The 21,971-nt window shown below is 31.4% G+C and overlaps 2 protein-coding genes across 2 annotated transcripts; both read left to right on the top strand.

The window, feature by feature from the left end:
* The first annotated feature begins 1,080 nt into the window (after positions 1 to 1,080).
* On the top strand, positions 1,081 to 14,565 carry LOC107942742 (uncharacterized). Its single transcript, XM_041082261.1, has 5 exons — positions 1,081 to 2,664; positions 2,776 to 2,928; positions 3,397 to 3,501; positions 3,625 to 3,672; positions 14,296 to 14,565. The coding sequence occupies exons 1-5, from the start codon at positions 2,331 to 2,333 to the stop codon at positions 14,553 to 14,555; spliced, it is 900 nt and encodes a 299-aa protein (XP_040938195.1). The 5' UTR covers positions 1,081 to 2,330; the 3' UTR covers positions 14,556 to 14,565.
* On the top strand, positions 14,559 to 15,607 carry LOC107942743 (uncharacterized; the record flags this gene model as incomplete). The annotated part of the gene is made up of 2 exons (XM_016876463.2): positions 14,559 to 14,732; positions 14,846 to 15,607. Coding segments are annotated over 2 exons (783 nt in total), but the record flags the coding sequence as incomplete, so codon positions are not given.
* Between the last annotated feature and the right edge of the window lie 6,364 nt (positions 15,608 to 21,971).

Below are 21,971 nucleotides of genomic sequence, written 5' to 3'. Positions count from 1 at the left end.
AGATAAAATGTGAAATTGGTACCAACATAAAATTTTAACATGAATATTTTATGGCATCATCAATAATTCAATTTTAGCAAAAATTTATAAAGATTTAATATGATAAAATAATTCAATAATATAAATAGTACAAAAATATAGAATTTTATTTAATAATATAAATACTAGATATTAATAAAATTATTATTATTTAGGTTTAAGAATTGTATTTGGATGATTTTAATTTTTTTATTAGGGGTTAAAAGGTGAGAAGTAAAAGTTTAGGGGGAAAATAAAAAGTTTTGGAGGTTGAGAGAGTAAAATTGGGGGGGGATAATTGGAAGAAGTAAAATTTTGGGAAGGAAATATTAAAAAAAAAGGAGGGGGTGAATGGGTTTGGGGTAGAAAGGGGATGGGATGAGAGGGGAGCAAAAGTTACGGGGGAAAGTGGGAGGGAGTAAAAGTTTTGAAAGTAAAGTGAAGAGGTTTAAAAGTTTGGAGTAATAATGTAAATTATAATAGTTTGATATTCGGTTTATTCGAATTATTTGAGTTATTCAAATTCGAAAACCAAACACGATTTGAACTCAAAATTAAAAAAAAAAATTCGAGTTGACTCGAATAACTCGATTAATTCGAATAATTCGATTCGTTTAACTCGAAAATCGAATTTTTTTATTTTTTTCGAGCTAAATCGAATTTTGCTCACCCCTAATTGGTTCAATAAAATATACCAACTGCTAAAATATTAATCATACAAAAATATATGGAACGGTGCAAACTATTTTAACTTTAGATCCATGTAAAGGGAGCCCTCCCTTAACTCTAATATTTTTGGACGCAAACCATATTAGATATGTACATATGGAGTGAGAACCCATATATGATACATACAGTGTAGGACTCAAAATTGGAATGTTAAAGTTTGATTAATTAATTTTTACTTTATCTTTTTTTAGTTCTATCATTTTATTGTTTTGTGATTAAAGTAGAATAAGTTGAATTTCAGCAGAGAAGCTAAGCATTGCTTGTTCTCAACTCAAAGTTAGATGCTACTTTGAAGAACAAAGTACAAAGCTTAGAAGATAAACACGAGGTACCAATTTTAACAAAATCAGATATATCTATCTAGTTTTCTATTTATATATAAAAAAACAAAATTATGCATAATTCCACTTACTGAATCAAACACGATAACTTTCAATATAATAAATAAATTGAAGCAACTATGGCTTTTATAGGCATTGTTAGTGATAAACTGAATGAAGAAAACTACGAGAATTGGAAGGAATGTCTGGAAAGCTATTTGAAATCGCAGGGGCTTTGGGGCATAGTGAGTGGAGAAGAAAAGGAACCACCACAAAGTGATAAAAACCAATACGATCTGTGGGTGAAAAACAATGCCAAGGCATTGCATGCCTTGCAAATCTCATGCGGGGCTCACACTATTGCCAAATTCGGAGGTAACCAATCAGCCAAATACCAGTGGGATCGGTTGGCTGAAAAGTTCCCCGCCCCACTGCCACAAGGCAGTGGCTGCTTGCTCCGTCAAGGTAATTAAATTCTCTATATATGGTTTTATATTTATTATTTTTCATGCTGAAAACATCATACAAATCTAATTTTGTTCTCTTTTAGTGTCTTTGCACATAAGAGCAATATATCCTAAAATTTTTATCTCCAACTCTGAAAAAAGTAGGTAAAACCAGGGATTTAAATAGCGGTCCGTTACCGAAATAGCGGCCGTTATATAGCGGTAGCGGCACCGTCCGAAACCGCTACTGCCGAAACCCGCTATACCCGCAATACACAATAAGTAATGTAAAATTCACGACCGCGATACCTGCAATGACCGCAATAGCATCCGTTATGTCCGCAACCGCGATAAACGCAATGCGACCGAAAACGCGACTGCGACCGCAATTTAAATCCCTGGGTAAAACTATGACAATTGAAGAACTTTGTATATGAAGATACTTGAATAATAATAAATAGAGTTGGGTTCAAGTCCCCTGTTCGTTGATTTTGCCTGTTTAATCCAATCATTCGAGAGACTTTATCTAGATTCGAATATTAAACGGTGGGCCGCTATTCAATGGTCACTCGGCACATAAAAAACAAAACCTGATTTGCGTGATGTCTAACGAATCAATAATTATAATAATAGCAAACAATAGAAATACGATATATATTGCAATGCAGGGGAATCAAATGTCTTCCAATACGATAAGCTATACCGGCAAATCGAAGAAGGTAAAGTGGAGAAAGTAAAAGAGTTCCTTCGTGAAAACCCTAATGCCCTGAGAGAAAAGATTACACTGAAAGATGACACGGCGCTTCACGTGGCGGTTATGGCTGGAAGAACGGACATTGTGAAGGTATTGGTGGAGATGATGGGAAAAGAGGAGCTGGAAATGAAAAACGACATGGGGGAGACAGCCTTTTCCATTGCTACCACCAACGAATCCTGGAAGATGGTGGAGGACATGGTGGAGAAGAACAGCAACTTGCTGACGCTGAAGAATCGGTATGGGGCGATCCCAGTGGTTGTGGCTTCGTTGTTCAGTGCCAAAGATATGGTTCGTTATCTTTACCAAATTACACCAAAGGAAATACTGAATCCAGAAACTGAAGATCGAAGCGGTGCCACACTACTCAATTCCCTCATCGCTGATGGCATTTTTGGTGAGTTCATATTTTTATGTATAATATAAACAAGTAGAATTAATAATCGCTGAGACATTAACAAATGGTTTGGATTGTTTATGATTGGTGCCGGTGAACCGAATACTGTAGATTTAGCGATAAGTCTGGTGAAAACATATCCAAAACTTGGGGTTACAGAAGATATAAACAATAATTACGCCATTAAGCTGTTGGCCCATAAACCATCGGCATTCATGAGCAGTAAGAGTTTCGTCTTCTGGAAACGTTGGATCTATGACTCTTGTAAGTTTTGATACTTTATCTTTATAATTTATTTATTTTAATTATACTAGTGGCTAAAATTATTATGAATACATGGAATAAGAATATGATTGTATTTTATTCTTTTTATTAAAAAAAAAGATAGATTAGCCTCTATACATTAGATTAAATAGTAAATTAGTCAATTATTTCTATTAAAATTTCATTAAAATTCTACTATTAAAAACTTGTGTAATGGACAAAATAGCTAGACAATTACATGTGACATGTCATATGTATTTTATTCTAATATATGAGACCAGGTTTTAATAATAGAAATTAATTTACTCTTCAATTTAATATACTGAAACTAATTTATTCAATTTTTAATAGAGAGTAAAATGTAATTCAATTCATTGTACAAAAGCTTCTATGATACTTCTATCTCATTATTTCCAATAATATACATAGTATAATAATTGTTGAAAAATGTGATGTGGGTAACTCCAGGTATAAAGATATCAGACAGAGAATTAGAAGATGAGAAAATAATCAAGGTTGAGTTAAGGAGAGATTTAGAGAGCAATACAATGCAGCATCAGCCTCCAAGTGATGGTATGTTGAAAGTTATTATTATACAATTAACTTTATTTTGCTTTTAAAATATTTTCCTCTGTTTCATCAAATATTATTATTCATTATAGTAAAGTTTACATATAAATTTCACCTTTCTTGCAGTGCGTAGTTCGCTAATGAATTTTATTTGGAAGCTTACAAAACGGTTTGGTATGCAACATCTACTTCCTGCAATATTTTGAATTTTGTTGTGATGTTTTCATTTTATATTAATACATAATCTTTCTGTTTCAATTAAATTTAAAAAGCTGCTAGATTCAAACTTTTATAAAATATATTTTCTCAAAGTTTATGAAAACTAAATTTAAAATAATAAGAAGTCAAATTACTATTAGAAGTCAAAATGTAACTGGTCGAAGCAAGGGTATCTGGAGCCTTCCCATTGGTTAAATGTTCCAGTTACACTTTTTAACTCCTCTAAAAACTTAAACAGTTGAATTTAATTTTTTTAGTCTTTTTGTTAAAAGAAAATATTCTACTTTTTTTTCTTCTCAAAAAATAATAATTCTATTTAAATTATTATAAATTTTTTGGTTTCCCCTCTCAAAAACATTTTACACTTATCCCAACCCTAAACAAAAATTCATGGTATCACCTTAAACACAGGGATGAAATCAAAAAAAATTTTAGAGGAGCAAAATTAAATTATAATCTTTATGATAGAAAAAATACAATTTCGCTGTTTTAATATACTATATCTCTATAAATTTTAAAGGATTAAATCAAATTTTTATATTTTTTAGGTGGCCCAAAGTGCATTTTTACTTTTACTGATTTAAAAAATTTTAAATGAGCCATATGAAAAAAATTTAATTTTACGGGGGCCGAGGCCCTGCCAGCCCCCTAATTTCACCACTGCTTTAAAAGTACTTGCATTATAATTAAACCTAAATGTCAAACTACCAATTCATTCCGAAAGATTGATTCATATGACTCGGACTTGCTGAACGACTATTTAATAAATTTTTTTATTCAAATATGCTTCAAATCTTTATATTTTTATACATTTAAAATTTAGTCTTTGTATTTTTATTTCAGCATTATAGTTTCTTTACTTTTCAATTTTAAAAATTTAAGTTTTTATTGTTAATATCGTTAAACTTCTTTTGTTAAAAATCATTAGTGTGGCATTTTAAAATAAAAAAAAAGTACTCAATTGGTAGTCGTATCACAAAATAATACACTAGTAATGGATTTAAATTTGACGAAAAAATTTTAACAATATTAACAATTGAATTTGCATTTCTAAATCCAAAAATAGATAGATTAAATTTTTTAAAATAAAAGTAGATAAACTAAACTCTAAATGTATGAAGAATATATAAACTTATATCGCCCTTTACCCAAGCTCGAACATAGATTTATTGAGCTTTCAGAGCATATAAAGCTCTCTTTCTAATTTACTCTATACAATTTTTGGTAAGGTTTTAAAGTTGTACCATTGTTGCTGTTTTTATTTCCCAAAATAACTTGCATATTATATACACAATAACTTGTTCACACTGCCACTTTTCATGTCACTTAATATATCATTTTCTCAATTTAATTCTTATAATTTTTAGATATAAACTATTATGTAATATTTTACACTAATATTATTTTCAATTAAATTCACATACACCACATTTATTTCATCATATATTTCAGTCTAATCCTTTAGAGAACAAGTAGAATTCATAAGAGTACTTACTTTTCTTTAGCTAGATTTCACTTCATTGGCTTCCTTTCACACTTTTGTCACTTTCATTCCTTTGTCTATTACATTTTCATTATTTTCTTCTCTTTTCTCATATCACCTTGATTTCTTAAACTTTATTAACTTTCCTTCAATACCATCTTTATTGAAACCATCATTTAATTTTATTAAAACCATCATTTCAATTTCATTCATATTACGCTCATATGCAATCACTTACTTCACACTTTCATAACACATGTATTCTTTTCTTCAATCCACCACCACTATCTATTTTATTCTTCGCCATTCTCCAAAAATGTCAAGCTTCCTTATCATTTGATTTTTGTAACACCCTTACTTGAACTAATCGCCAGATTCGAGTATGGGCATCACAATTGAATCAGGTTAATTGTATATACTTAAAACTCAGTAACTTTTAAAATCAGACTATATTACCTATTAATTAAAAACATAAACAATAGAGTTTATAAATTTTAAAATACAAGTTTATTGTCTCAACCCCAGACTTAACTGGTTACAACATTTTCGCCCCTTTGTCCCTAAAGGTATCCCCCTTCTTATGTGCATGACACCTTCTTAATGAACTCCGTGATCCCAAACGGTCTAGCTTAATCCCTCCACGTGTTTCTTACCCCGCGAATCCTGCAACACATGTTAAACCCTTGTAAGTTCAAATGAACTCAGTGAGTTTCTACATTACATGAAAACGTACCCCACCATGTCGAGGTTAAAATAAATAATATTAAAATTATAAATAAATTCTTTGCTCATTTAGGGAATTTTCTCTCAATATGACCCGACTGTTTCTGATTTATCTCCAAACCTATCTATTGGAGGATAGGACGTTAAGCAATCATTTCTTCAACCATATCAGTTTAATGGTTCCTCGAACGAATCCTCATATCTGCAAACTCTGCCCTTCCTTTACTTATATCATTTATTTTAAACCTACCTTAGGGTGGGTTTCTTCTTCTCACCATGTTATATTACAGTGGCCCCTTAAGCCGACCCTTTGTATGCCCTTAGGTATATTCCCCTATGGTGATTATTTCAATTCTGTTTAATCCATGACAGACTCATTTCCCTACCATAATCCCATAGCATTTTAGAACTTTACGAGCTCTCCAAATTTCCTATTTTTCTAACTAATTCCTTACGATCATCGCTCCATGTAGAGCTTTCCATAACCATCGCTTCTCCGAAGCAACCATGAAATATGAATAAGAGGAAAGAATGAAACAAAATTAAGAGGAATAACCTTCTGAAAGTTACTTCTCCACTATTTATAACCCTTTTTACATGGTCTTCAATTGTGTAAAATCTATATATTTATAATCATTTTGTCCCCTACTAAGGGACCAGTTGGTTTTAATCTAACCAAACGAGATTTGGAACTCAACCATGTCTAATTTTGTTTCCAACTTTTCCTGGCTTTTTAGTGGAGACCACCAACTTATGATCTTATTCAATTAGATTACCAAATTGTTCCTAATTTTCAAGTCTAAAAGAAATAGGGTGTGACAAGTCTCCCACCCTAAAAATTTTCATCCTCAAAATTTTCTATCACACCCATCCTTAGAGGTAGACTTAGAGAAACTCTTTTTTATCCTTTCCCTTGTGGGGTTCGTGTAATCAATCACCTTTCATCTTTACCAAAACCTTTACCTTGGTTCTCCTTTTGTACGTTCAAGTTATTCTTACTTCGCCCAGTTTATGGATCCCCTCAACCCTTAATGAATTATAGATGCCAACTCATTGGCGGGTATTTGACCACTTCGATGTCAAGCTTATTCTAGTCTATAATATCTCCTAAATCAAAACTTTGGCTAGTGTTCTGAAGTGAACATTTCCTGACTAACATCTTCTTATCCTTGATTCTAGTGGATAGTCTCGCGATTCTTAGACTCATGTATACTCTAACTCTTTCCATTTTAATGGGTCAATTCATTCCCTATCTCAAGGCAGCTAACGTTCTCGTTTCTACCTTAGCGGAATACCAGAGCCATTGTTGTGATTCCGGAGTTCTTATTTCAATAGTAACCGTATCCATAGCTTATCAATTTTACTCGAATAAGATTGTCATTGAACAGTCCTATGGCTAGTTCTACTTTCTTGTTGGCAAGTATCCATGTTTTGGAGATCATAAAAGATTCTCCATTTTTTCGATATTGACAGGTGCCCTTCATGCATTGATAGTCATGAATGGTTTCCTATCATTAATTAAAATTTTCATAACTCCCCATGCTCTCTTTTAGTTATAAATATACTCGAATGTTAAGGGGAAAGTCACAACTCCACAAATCTTTTGCTTGATCATCCTTCCTAGTATCTCTCACCTTTTTTCTCCCTTTAATTACATTTCTAGAGTGCACTCCCCTTTCTACTCAAACATTAAGACCTTGAAAATAAATCCGCTATTTTTTTCCTTCCTTGCTTGTCCACTGGCCAAATTCATAATTGATGGCATAGACAAGGCGATAATTACTTACTTTCAGGGATACACCCACTAGATACGATATGGAGGTTTACCTATTACCTCGAGAAATTTATTTTCCCTTATTTATCTCGTCCTTAGGGTGAACCAAAAGGAGTATTGGCTAGAGGTTGCTATTGGCTACCTCCTCCTCTCTTGGAGGAGATGTTTTATCACATGTGGTTACAAACATTCTTCATTTTTTATCATTCTAAAACAAGGCCAGGTTCTAACTCAAAAATTTGGGAAGTTATTTTCTTCAACTTCCCTGTTCCTCCCCAAGGCTCAACTTATTGTGACTCATATTGTAACATCGTGGGGAAACTAAGTCAACATCTCTTACCTTCCCACCACATCAATCCTGGTGTTTCTTCCAACTATTGACAAGGTGTTACATTCTTATCTGCCCTTCAAAGTGGAAATGAAGCTAGACATGTTGAACTTCAAGAAGGTCACCCATTCAGGCAAATTAAATCGTATATATCCCTAATTCATAGGAGTTTTCCCATCAAAGTTGGGGGTTTACCTCCGCTACGCTCTCTCTAGTTGGAGGCCTAAATTCAAACCTTGTAAGGGTTTGCATAAGAAAATGGACTGGTGAGCTGCACCCTAACAAAAAGGTACACTCATAAAATGGAGAGTTTATAATCCCTTAAGGCGTGTACAACAGACACCAAGTCCAACATCCAAGTGTACCTTCCTCTTCAACTCTTTCATCTAATCTTCCTTTCTAAATAGTAAGCAGGGGTGTTCCCATGCCTTTCAAAGAGGTGAAGGTACCTTTGAGGCGACAACCCACTTGGCGAATAAAAATATTTAGTTCCTTTTTTGTATCTTTTCCTTAATGAATTTTTTCTTTTCAGCACTTGTATTTTCAATCAATGTATTTGCTTATCTTTTCCTTATGTCCTTTTCCCATTTATTTGCTTTTACTCTTATTTTTGACCACTACTTTATGCAATTATATATGCATTTAGCACACATAATAACTTAATAAAATAAGGACTCAATGGACTTATCCAGATCAAACGTCATGCACGTCAGGAGTATTTTTTTCCAATTTTTAGGCCCAGAGGACTAACTAAATCGTGCTCTGATACCACTTAACTTATAACACTCGAACTAATCGTCAGATCTGGGTACGAGCGTCACAATTAAATCGGGTTAGTTGTACATACTTAGAACTCACTAACTCTTAAAATCAGACTATATTACCTATTAATTAAAAACTTCAACAACATAGTCTATAAAATTTAAAATACAAGTTTATTGTCTCAACTTTTGACTTTGAAGGAACTAACTAGTTACAATATTTAAGCCCCTTTGGCTTGGTCTCTAAAGGTATCTCCCTTCCTATATGCATGACATCTTCCCAATGAACTCATTAATCTCACACAGTCTAACTTGGTCCCTCCTCGAGTTCCTTACCCCGCGAGTCCTACAATCACAAGTTAAACCCTTGTATGTTAGAATGGAATTAGTGAGTTTTACATTATATGAAAACGTACCCCTCCTTGCTGGGGTTCAAATAAATAATATTAAAATTACAAGTAAACTCTTTACTCGTTTGGGGAAAATTCTCTCAATACGACTTGACGATTTTTAATTTATCTTCAAACTTATCTTTTGACGGATAGGTTGTTAAGTAATCCTTTCCTAAACCATACCGGTTTAATGGTTCCATGAACAACTCCTCATATTTGCAAACTCTGCCGTTCTTTTACTTATATCTTTTCTTTCAACCCTACCTCTGGGTAGATATTTTTTTTTTGTTTTCACAATGTCCTATTATAGTGGCCCTTTGGGCCTACTCTCCATATGCCCTTGGGTATATTCCTTTTTGGTGATCATTTTAATTTTGCTAGTTTATGGCAGACTCCTTTCCTTACCATAATTCCATAGGATTTTCTCATATTCCATTCATTAGAATAACTAACAAGTTCCCACACCACTCTGGCAGATTAAATCCCACTTGGGTTTAATAGTGATCAAATTACATCCTTGTAACCCACCCTACTGGCATTACTTTACTCTTTTTCGTAACATACCCATTTGTTCTAATCGCTTTAGCCTTTTGTAATCAACTGACTATCATTTGAGGGGCTACCTAATTTCATTATTTTCCATTATACACTGATTTTCCATAGAACAAACCATTCGGCTGATACTTTCTTTATAGTATACCCTTAGAGAGGAATAGTCTTGACAGACATTCTGTCACTTAGTACCCCTTATTGGCACATTTCTCTTGCATATCAAATTTATTGAATGCCTTCTAGTAAACTTAATAGTGAATCCTTATCTACAATCCTTGGATACATCTTTCTCGCTTGCCTTTAACCCAATCATTACTAGTACATCATTTCTCTTATCTAAATCTTACTGAGTTACCACCCAAAGCCGTAGCCTTTTTTTTATCCCTATACTAGTGGACTGTTTCTTTTTTTACTTTTTTTTTCTTTATTCAATAGATTCCCCAATAATCCTTTTGCTTACTATGATTTTTCCATTACTTATAAATTTCTTCAACCCTTTTTCCTTATTATCGGGATTTCCCACAACTACTATCTTGAATATCCACCAGCGTTTCCAGTCCCTACCTCAGTTGAGCTAGGGTTTTACGCAATGTAATCTTATGTTTAACATCATGGCAGACTATCCCATGATTAGTGTTCCGATGGACCACCCATTGTTTACTGTCCCGACAAACTATCCCGTGTTTACTGTCCCGACGAACTTGGTATGCTACCATAACCGAGCTATGGTTTTACGTAATATACTCTATGATTAATTTTTTAGCTGACCCCATTGTTTGCCATAGCCGAGCTATAGTCTTACACTTTCTAATCCTCATGTTTATTATCCCAGTGGACTCCATATACTGCCATAGTTGAGCTATAGTCTTATAAAATATACCCTATGCATACTGTTCTGATGGACTCTAGTGTTTGCCATAGTCAAATTATGGTCTTACACCTTACACCTCTTTGAAGTGTCACCCCGAAGAACCTTACCGTCATCATGGTGTTGCCTTATAGATATTATTGTCTGTCATCACGGTGTTGCTCTATGGAATCAAATAATCATCAATATACTCTCATCTCATCTAATCCAACCAAACTAGATTTGGAACTCAACTGTGTCTAATTTTATTTTTAAATTTTCTTAATTTTTTAGTGGAGACCGCCAGTTTACGGTTTTATTCAATTAGATCCCCAAATTGTTCCTAATTTTTGGGTTTAAAGAAAATCAGGTGTGACAAGTTCCAAATAACTCATCTAGATCACTTATTCTTCTCTTCCTTGATCATGTAATTCCTTTCAATTCCTTCACATAGTCCCTCTTGTTTTCTCTTATTTCTATATTCCTTTAGACTCTATCACAAATCCCTTAAGTCCTTGTACAATTTTGTACTACACTAGCCACAATGTCTTTATGCTTAATACTTTTCTCAACTTTGCATTACCATTGCATTCAAGGCTTTCATCTTCACTTTTATCTTCATTTAACCATAGCTAAGTCACTTATCATCTTTGTAAACAACTCCTTTATACACTTCCTTTAATCTTCTCTAGAGGAAAACAACTTTTATTCAAAAATATCTAAGCTCGAATTATCTTAGAAAATTTTCGAATCATTTCAGTTGTGGACAAGAATATGTCCTCTTGGTCCAAACCTCTAGAATCTACTAAATCGACTGTTACTAATAGATTTCTCGACGTAATTGCTCTTATCAAAGTTTACCTCTTTAACTTCACGATTCGCAACTTTCTAACTTTCATTACAAATTTTTTCCTTGCCATACTTATTTTCATTCCTAAAGATTCAATCACTTCTCATTTTTTAATCTTTGTAATCGAATAATCACATTCTCATAATTCTATTCTCATACTTTCTAATTTATTTCACGATTTCCATTATGATTCTTTCATTCACTTATTCACTACCCACTATCTCATCTATACTCTATCACTACTATCACTACTATCCCACAAGACATTCACTATCATGAATTTGAATTTTATCTCTTTCTAGTCTATATTTCATATCTACCACGACATTTTAATTCAAAGTCATTATTTTCTTGGTCACAGTTTAGGTTCCACTTTATTAACACTTTAAGTTTTGGCATCACATTTCGTCTTTTCACTTTCTATTTCTTATGTGACATGTACTTATATACTCGATCATTCTCCAAGCATCGATTAAACAATAACTCTAATGCCAAAACAAATGTAACAACCCTTATCCCAGCCCAAAACCTAGACTCACTAAGCTTTATGAGCATATAAAGCTCTCATTCTAATTCATTCTCCAATTTTTGTTAAATTTTTAAAGTTGTACCACAGGTTTTTTTTTTCATAACAAATTGAATATCATGTACACATAAATTTGTTCAAACTTCCAAGTTTCATGTCACTTTCTCACTTTAATTCTTATAATTTCTAGTTATAAACTCTAATGGAATCGTTTACACTAATATTATTTTTAATTAAATTCACATACACCACACTTGTTTTGTGACATATTTCAATCTGGTCTTTTAGAAAACAAGTAGGATTTATAGGAGTAGTTACCTTTCTTTAGCTAGATTTCATTTCCTTTGCTTCTCTTCTCTTCCTTTCACACTTTCATCACTTTCATTCCTTTGTCTATTACACTTACATTACTTTCTTCTCTTTCTTCTTGTCACCTTGATTTTTTACACTTTCTTAATTCTCCTTCACTTCTATCTTCGATTTCCTTGATTCCAATATGATGAACAAGCTCACCAAGGTCTAAACATTAAATTTTCTCTTTGGCTTCCATGGAAATTCAAAAGGTTTTAAGTTGGAAAGATAGTATTTGGCGTGGGAAGGACCAAATTAAATGAAAGGAAAAGTTTCTTTTCTTCCTTTCTTTATGAATGTATAAGTGGATAATTATGGAGAAAATTCTCTATTTTTATTCTTTAAATATTATCCAATAAGAATAATAAAATCCATAATTTCAATCCAAAGACCATAATTTCATATCACTTTTCATTAAGATCCAATGTCTCGTCTTGTGCCAACATTTATCTTTGATCCAATGGCTCATATTGAATCCTTCATCATAAAACAAATTCAATACACAAGTCCAAGGGCTTTTTGGTAATTTATTAAAAATTATCTCACTTGCAAAATTATCTTTTTTCCATTAACAATTTTTAATATTTATTATTGAGTCATTCCCACTTTTGGTATAATTGCAACTTTAATCCTTCACCCTTTAATTTTCACTTCTTTATAATTTAGTCCATACCTCGAATTGATATCTCACAACATAATACTTATTTCAACTTCCTCTAGTATCCAATACCTTTCTGTACTATCACAAATATATCACATTTCTTTTAAGCAAGAAATTTCACTATGCATATTCCCAATATAACTCTTCACTTATATAGCATAGTGGTTTTAGGGGCATTACAAAAGATGGAGCACATTTTAAACTAAAATTTCAATTTAGGCATTGTTTGCTAATTGTTGAAAAGTTCGAGGTTAAAATATATCTATAGTCCTTGTACTTTTCGAAAATTAGGAATTTAATCCCTCTACATTTTAGATTTTAAAATTCGGGTCTAATTGTCAATATTGTTAAATTTGTTATTAAATTCAGGTTAATTACAATATTATATTACTACATAACTATCAAGTAAGTAGTTTTTTATTATTATTTTATAATGCCACAACAATGAATTTAACAAAAAAAATTAATAGTGTTAATAATTGAACTTGAATTTTTGAAATCTAAAAAATACAGGACTTAAATTCCTAGAAATACAAGTACAAAGACTATAGACACATTTTAACGAAAATTTAAATAAATTGAAAATTGATATTTTTAATGATTTAATTTTTTAACATACTTTTGATAATCTAAAATAAAAACAATTTAATAGAATTTTTCTATAAAAAAATGGAAAATGATAAGTGGATAAACTACTTATCACTTATATTTTCAATTAATTTAATTCAATTTTATATATCCTATAAAAACTGTACGGTTAAGATTTAATTTTGATAAGGATAGGGTGAAATGTTTACAAATGAATGATATAATATAGAATAATTTTTAATAATTTAAAATTTATATTTTATAAATTAACTTTAGTGTTGAAATTGTTAATATTTTAAATTTTTAATCATTATCTTTTTTCACACAAATTTTCAGTTAATCGTTAACAACCCGAAAAAAAAATTAAAACATGCAGATACAATTGGAATAAAAAAAGAATTGAATTGTACTAGACAATCAAAACACAAAATTAGCAAAAATTGGAATAAAATAGAAAGACATAAAATTAGAATAAGTGAAAATTTGCGGGCCACCTACTGTCTTATTAATTCCATTGTTATCCTTTTCTTTTCTTTATTTTGTTTCAATACAATTTCAATAAAAAAACTTATTGTATAGCAACAAATTCAAAGAAATAACTCATTATTTGAATGGAGCAAAGTTTCACACATTAGTTAGAAAATAATAAGTTTTAGTGAACCTTAATTAAGAGAGAGAAAAGAATTTCGGACCAAAACCCGAGTAATAAACATGTCTACTTATAATATATTTCAAATTGCAGTTCCAGAATTTAAGCACATTCATGATGCAAAGTTACAACACGATCAAGCTGTGGAACTCCTTAACTGCATATTTATCGAGATACCAAAGCTCAGCAAACAGCAACTGGAAACAATTGGATTGGATAAAGCAATCTATGATGCAATCAAGCATGGCATGTTTGAATTTATTGATGAAATTATAGAACTATATCCTGAAATCTTATGGAGGAAAGATAAGAAGGGTCGTACCCTTTTTGCAAACGCCATTGTTCTACGTTAAGAAAAGATATTCAACCATGTCTTCAGATTGGGGGAAAAGCAGCGTCTAACATTGCTTCGACATGATATCTTTCGTAACAATTTCTTACACCTGGCTGCCAAGTTGTCCCCTCCTTCTCGACTTGACCATATCTCTGGTGCAGCTCTGCAAATGCAAAGAGAACTACAATGGTTTAAGGTGATATATTATATACAATTACTTTTTTTTATCTGAATTTAATTATTATCTTATGTGGACAATTAAATGGATTCATAAATGATATAAAGAATTGTATGATAATGTTGGATTAGGAGTTGAGGAGGATTCTACCACCAAAATTTGAGGAAGAATTGAACGAAAACAATAGAACGCCAGCATCATTATTTTCTCATGAGCACAAGGAGCTGATGAAAGAAGGGGAGAAGTGGATGAAGAACAACGCAGCATCCTGCATGGTGGTAGCTACTCTCATTTCCGCCGTCATGTTCACGTCGGCTTTCACTGTTCCGGGTGGCATCGACGAAAAAACAGGCTCCCCAATCTTCCTACGATCCAATGCTTTCCTGGTTTTCGTCATCGCCAATTCTCTCTCGCTTTTTTCTTCCTCCACTTCGGTTTTGGTATTCCTGGGAGTGTTAACGTCTCACTACGCTGAGAAAGACTTCCTCCAATCCTTACCGGCGAAATCCATACTCGGTCTCTTCACTCTTTTCTTCTCCATTGTGAACATGATGGTTGCCTTTGGCTCCGCCATTTTCATCACCGTCCAGGAACGGCTGGCTTGGGTTTCAATTCCGGTCATCATTCTTTCAACCGTTCCCATTGCTTTCTTTACATTGTTGCAGTTCCCTCTCTTGATTGAAATGCTGGTTTCTACCTACTGTTGTCGCATCTTTGATAAGTCCCCAAACCAAACTTAAGTAGTTTAAGGATCCATGAATAATCCCCTATTTTGTGATTTGATTCAGGTATTGCTGCGCTGCTTGTTTGCATATGAACAATCACTCTATTTATATTCATCATTGAAGAGTTTTTTTAAACATGAATATGATGGTTGCTCGTTATAATGATGAGTATTAAAATTTGAGTTCATATTTGAATTTATACTTTATACACTATCATTTTTTAAATATATTGAAAAATTTAGACTTTATTAACGTATTTCTTCGTATAAAAATTTTAGAGTTATAATTTAATTCTATATTTCGATTGGGGTGGGAAAGGGAAAGTGGAGTAAAATAGGAGACAATATCCTCTCTTGTGAATAAAATTTTTCATTGAAGTTACTGAAAATGAGAGAAAAATTATTATTTAACGCTAGGCCTTGGTCAAGTGGATTTGAGTTATTGTATGATATAATATAATTTATGTTTTTCAATTTTACCTAAATTTTATTTATATTTGTAAATAATTAATTTAAGGGTGAAATTAAAATATTGTTTTAGGAGAATCAAAAATGAATTATAAATTTTTAGAGTGTTAAAATATAAATTTATCATTATATTAATTTGTAATATTTTAAATTATGAAAGAGCTTTAAGAAAATTTTACCAATTTTAAGGGTCAAGACCATTTTCTGCACCCATTTTTCTACCCCTTAGATTAACGATACTTGTTTTTTGTCTACCCATATTTTAATATTTTAAAAAATAATTTATGCTAATTTTAGTTTAATAGTTAATTATTTTATTATTTTTCTTTTATTAAAATTATAATCATAAACAACTTTAACATATTTTAAATATTTATATTATATTATAAAATAAAAATATTTTAAATATTTTTTTTTGTTAAAATTCATTTCTTTTAACCTCTAATAGAATTTAACAATCTACTTTTTTTTTTTAGTAAAAGTTGCATAACCCTTTCAAATATTCTAATTGTTGACAAGTTGCTATAAAGATGTTAGGCTCATAGCCGCCATTGTTACCATTCCCGTACAACGCAAAGAATGGAATCCAAAACTTAGCATTGAGCTTAATTTTAAGTTGTCATGAAAGCTTATCGTTTGAAATCTATGAGTAACACCATGACTACTACTATCTGATTAAGTTCGGTAGCCTCCAGTGAAGCGTGATCATTATAAATTTTGGTGCAAATTCATCACTATCATCTTTTTTTTGACATTTTAAATTTGACCACTTACAATTTTCAACACACTAGAGATGAAATTTTATAGGAGAATATTTTGATATAGTTAAGAGAAAAATTGGTAGTGGTAAATATTTTGATATAGTTAAGAGAAAAATTGGTAGTGGGAAATGTTTTTCTTAGTTTTATTGATGAACATGGGTGTTTACAATACTTTTCTAAGATCTATATTTATAGATATAAGACGTATAAATAGAATAAAATTCTACTTCTAATGAATAAGAGAGTTATAAAAATATATCAAACTTTATTTTGATTATGATGGACATCCACTTAATGATAATATATTCATAAACTCCCCTTTAAATATCCATTGTTAGATAATATGCCTCATTAAAGCCTTTCTAAGATATAAACCTTGTGGGAAAAAAATCTTAGTGAAAAAAAAAAAATACGCTTATCTATAATATGTATATCATGCAGCCTCATTAAAAATCTTACTAGAAAAACTCAATGGGACAAAACCTCGGTTAAGTGGAAAGAGTATAATGCATAATTGCTCCCCTTCTTGACAATATCACATAATATCTCTAGGTCGAGACATACCAATTCCATTGACAAGCTTCTCAAATGTGCTACTTGGTAGTGCTTTAATGAATAAAATCCCCACATTTTCACATGAACGAATTTATTAAACATCTATATCACCATTCTTTTGAAAGTCATGAGTGAAGAATAATTTTGGTGAAATATGTTTCGTTCTATCTCCTTTGATGTACCCTCCTTTTAATTGAGCTATGCATGTTGCACTGTCTTGGTACAAAATAGTTGGAACCATTTTTTTGGATGGTATACCACACATCTGCTAGATATGAGGGGTCATTATTCTTAACCAAACACATTCTCAACTTGCTTCATGCATTGCAATTATTTCGTCATGGTTTGATGAAGTAGCAGCTAAGGTTTGTTTTGTTAAACGCCATGATATAGTTGTACTTTTGCTTCTAAATACATAACTTGTTTGAGAACGAGCTCTATGTGGATTAGATAAGTATCATGCATCTGCATAGTCAATCAATTATGATTTTGAACCATTTGGGTAGAGTAACCCCATATCAATCGATCCTTGAAGATATCAAAATAGTTGTTTAACTACGTTCCAGTGCCAATGCATCAGAGAAGAACTAAATCTTGCTAATAAGCTTGCAACATGCTATAACATGATGTGTACTATTAGTTTACACCAATGCTCTTATAGCACAGAGATATGGTACTTCGAAACTAAGACGTTCTTCATCATTCTCACAAGGATAAAAATAATATTTCTTCCCATCTAGCGATCTTACAACTATCAGTTACTTAAAGAATGTGTTTTATCCATATAAAATTGCTTTAAGATCTTTTCTATGTAAGCTGATTAATTAAGAATAATTTCATTTGATAAGTGCTCCATTTACAAGCCTAGACAAAACTTAGTATTTCCAAGATCTTTCATCTCAAATTCTTTCTTCAAATAATAGATTGCTTTTTGAAGCTCTTTAGGAGTTCCAATAATATTCAAGTCACCAACATATGCAACAATTATAACAAATTTCAATTTTAATCTTTCTATAAATACACATGGGCATGTTGGATCATTTTTATAAACTTCCTTCAACAAATACTCACTAAGTCAGTTATACCACAAACACCTAGATTATTTCAATCCATATAGAGATTTATGCAAATGTATTGAATAATTTTCCTAAGAAATTTTACATGCTTCTAACATTTTAAATCCTTCAGGGATTTTCATATAAATCTCATTTTTAATTGGACCATATAAATAAGCTGTAACAACATCCATTAGATGCATATCTAGCATTTCTTACACTACCAAATTCATCAGATACCTAAAAGTAATTGTATCCACCACGGGGAATATGTCTCCTTATAATCAATATCAAGCTTTTGTGAAAAGCCTTGTGCTACTAATCGTGCTTTGTATTGTACAACTTCATTTTTCTCATTTTGTTTTCTCACAAACACCCATTTATACTAATAGTTTTACTCATTCAAGATTTTGAACTATTGGTATAAAAACTTCACGTTTTGAGAGTGAACTTAATTCTACTTGAATTGCGTCTTTCCATTTTAGCCAATCATCTTTGTGTCTACATTCTTCAATAGATTTAGGTTCAAGATCCTCATTTTCATTCTTTATTTCAATCGCAGTATTTTATGCAAAAAAATTGTCAACAACTTTTTCATTTCGGTTCCATCTTTTTCTTGTAGAGACATAACTTATGGAGATCTCTTCATTTTCATAGTTTTAAAAACCTGAACCTCTTCTAGGGTGTTATAATTAGTTATGTATTGGTCTTCTTCATTAGTACTGGCCTCCATAATACAATCATATAAAGTGTTTGCTCCTTTTCTTTTACGAGGATTTTTATCATTGGAATTGATTAGTCTACCTTGCTTCAAGCGAAGCTGACTTTCATTTGCACTAATAGATTGTCCTATAGAGACATTAGTTCTTATTAGAGCATTTTAGCTAGTATATGAGATTTAGTAACTCTTTTAAGGCTAGCGACCGCCTATAAATGTGTTATCATTTATTGTAAAAATATCACACCAAAAATATATAAAAGTAAATCGGCGGTGTCTGCAAGTATACATGTCAAATTGTAATTGTAACAACCCGATTTCAGTTGTGTCAGAATTATTGGTTTCGGTACCACAATTTTAACATGTGAATCCGTAAATATTATTTATTTAATACTTATAAATTTATGTGAGTGTCATATTAAGATTTGATCCGATAATTTTGATGTTTGGCTAGTTAATTAAGGAAAAATGACAATCGTAAAAGATGTAAACCTTAATCCCTATTGATTTCTATTAACTAAAAAGCATGATTAACTATTGTTAAAGGTTTTAAATGGTAAATATACCATTTTTAATAGTGTTAGACAGTAAGTGGGATTTTATTTAATTAATGTGATATAATTTATATTATAAAATCCCAAAAGGAAAACAAAGAATCCAAAGGAAAAAAATTTTATTTAGCTTGGTTCATCATCCTCTTTCACAAAAAAAAAAGTGGGAAGTTAGGTTTGATTATTCAAGCTTTCGGTCCTTGATTGAGTAAGTTATTTTAGTCTGTTTCTTGTAATTTTTATGTTTTTGGAATCCCAAAAGTTGATTTAGCTAACCCAGGGACTATTTTGTGAAAATTTTAAAGTTTTCTAAAGTTTTCATTTATGTTTTCTTGAAGCTTTTGTGGTTATTTGGTTAATTTTGAAGCTTAGATATGTTAATGGACTAGTTTGTAAAGTAAAAATTGTTAGTTTTGAACTTAGGGACTAAAATGAAATAAGTTCAAAATGTGTGTGAATATTCTGATTTTTTATGTTCTATTGGATTTTTGGAGGATGAATTTGAGACTGATTTTGAAATCGAAGCTCAAATGTGAAAATTATAGTATTTGCGATTTTAGGGACTAAATTGAAATAAATGCAAAACATAGCAAAATAATGTATTGATGAAGTTGAGTTAAGGCATGACTTTAATATGCTTTTATAAACTAATTGGAATGGTTAATTAAGTTAAATCATGTTTTAGATCAAGAAATTCAATAAACGAAGAACTTATGAGGAAAAAGAAAAATTATCAACTAGTCCCTGTTAGCTAATCCGCTTCGATTTTGTCAAGTAAGTTTATAAAATATAATTTAAATTTTTTATGTTAATGTATTATATTTGATTTATTAATATTGATTGTTGGTGAATTGGAAATTATTTTATAATGTGAGATAAATCCTGATGAAATTAGTAAATGTCTCGTATACGAGGTTATGAGTTCTTGCCCAAGTTCTGAGCTCCTGCATATGTTGCGGACTTGAGAATACAAGAATAGGTTCTGAGATCCTGCATATCTTGCGAACTCAAGAATACAAATTTAGGTTCCGAGCTCCTGCATATGTTGCGGACTTGAGAATATCGGAATATTAAGAATTGGACAGGCTATTCATTGTGTAGGTTTAAACCTAATGGGTAACCAGACACTATTATTTTCACTGGTATGCATAATTCTTTCATGAAATTTCATCAGGTATAATTGTGATTGTATTTCTAGAGGTATGCCATTTGAGATTGGCTAAATGATGAATATGTATTGATTATGAGATCTAAGTTGTTTGAAAATAAGAATGATTATGGTTATTCATATGGTTAAACTTAAAGTTTTATACATTAATGATGTGATTTGAATCTTGATAGGTATATTTGCATTTCATAGTGAATTCGTATATGATAAGAAATTGAGGTAAGTGAATGTTTTTATTGTATAAGCTTACTAAGTATTATATATACTTACTCGTGTTACTATTTTTTCGTAGATTTTGGATATCCAGAATGTGTCGATCAAATCAACGAAGAGCTCACACCTACTGTCACTCGATTTGATAGACCTGAGAAGTTTGATAGTTGGTTATTTGTGGCATGTATATAAGATGTTTATCTTGCAAATTAATGAACATGTTTTGGCACCTTAGTTGTAGATATGCTTATATATATAACTTTTTTATGTTAAGTAATTCGTACTAAATTAACAATTAGTAGATGGATGATGTTGGCAAAGATTTGAATGACTTATATATATGTTTAATGTGACTCATAACTCCAGTAAACAGTATTGGAAAATAAATATAACACTCAAGCTATTGAATATACAGAGTATTTAAAATAGTACAAAATCTATAGCTTATGACATGCATAAATATGTCAATTAAGTATTTTCAGAAAAGTTTCTAACCAACTTCGTTACATACAATAATAAGAGTTCCCTAGAACTCATCCAACCAATAACACACCAGTTTGTGGATAAGCCGCCAGTATTACAGATAAACTGCCAATATTGTGGACAAGCCACCAGTATTGCAGACAAGTTGCCATTATTGTGGACAAGCCACCAATATTACAGATAAGCGATCAGTATCATGGACAAGCCACCTGTATTGAGACAAGCTATCAGTAATATGTGGTCAAGCCACTAGTGTTGCAGACAAGCTGCCGTTACTTCCTCCTTTCATAATCGACCCAACCTCATGCAATGTAATATGACATGCAATATCAATAACAAGATCAGTCCAGTAGACATGATTTCTAAAATGCAATCAGTGGCAAAACATTAGGCATGATTTATCATGCATCTTATATTTCAGTATCAGTAATCATGTTTCTAACATGTAATCGAATTTAATGGAAATAGTGGCATGTCTTTAACAATCAATCAGATTTATCAGTCTCAGTGAACATAATTTATCATGCTATCAGTATAAATAACAAAACAATTACATGTTTT

Source organism: Gossypium hirsutum, chromosome A11 (assembly GCF_007990345.1).
Source record: "Gossypium hirsutum isolate 1008001.06 chromosome A11, Gossypium_hirsutum_v2.1, whole genome shotgun sequence".
Classification (NCBI taxonomy): domain Eukaryota; kingdom Viridiplantae; phylum Streptophyta; class Magnoliopsida; order Malvales; family Malvaceae; genus Gossypium; species Gossypium hirsutum.
The sequence above is the reverse complement of the archived record's forward strand: the minus strand, read 5'-3'. Positions and strand labels throughout refer to the sequence as shown.

Excerpts from the sequence above, each read along its gene's own strand:
- LOC107942742 (XM_041082261.1), top strand. The coding sequence starts at position 2,331 with ATGGCTGGAAGAACGGACATTGTGAAGGTATTGGTGGAGATGATGGGA. Across the intron at positions 2,665-2,775 it reads CATCGCTGATGGCATTTTTG|ATTTAGCGATAAGTCTGGTG; the intron begins GTGAGTTCATAT and ends CGAATACTGTAG. Across the intron at positions 3,502-3,624 it reads GCATCAGCCTCCAAGTGATG|TGCGTAGTTCGCTAATGAAT; the intron begins GTATGTTGAAAG and ends CCTTTCTTGCAG.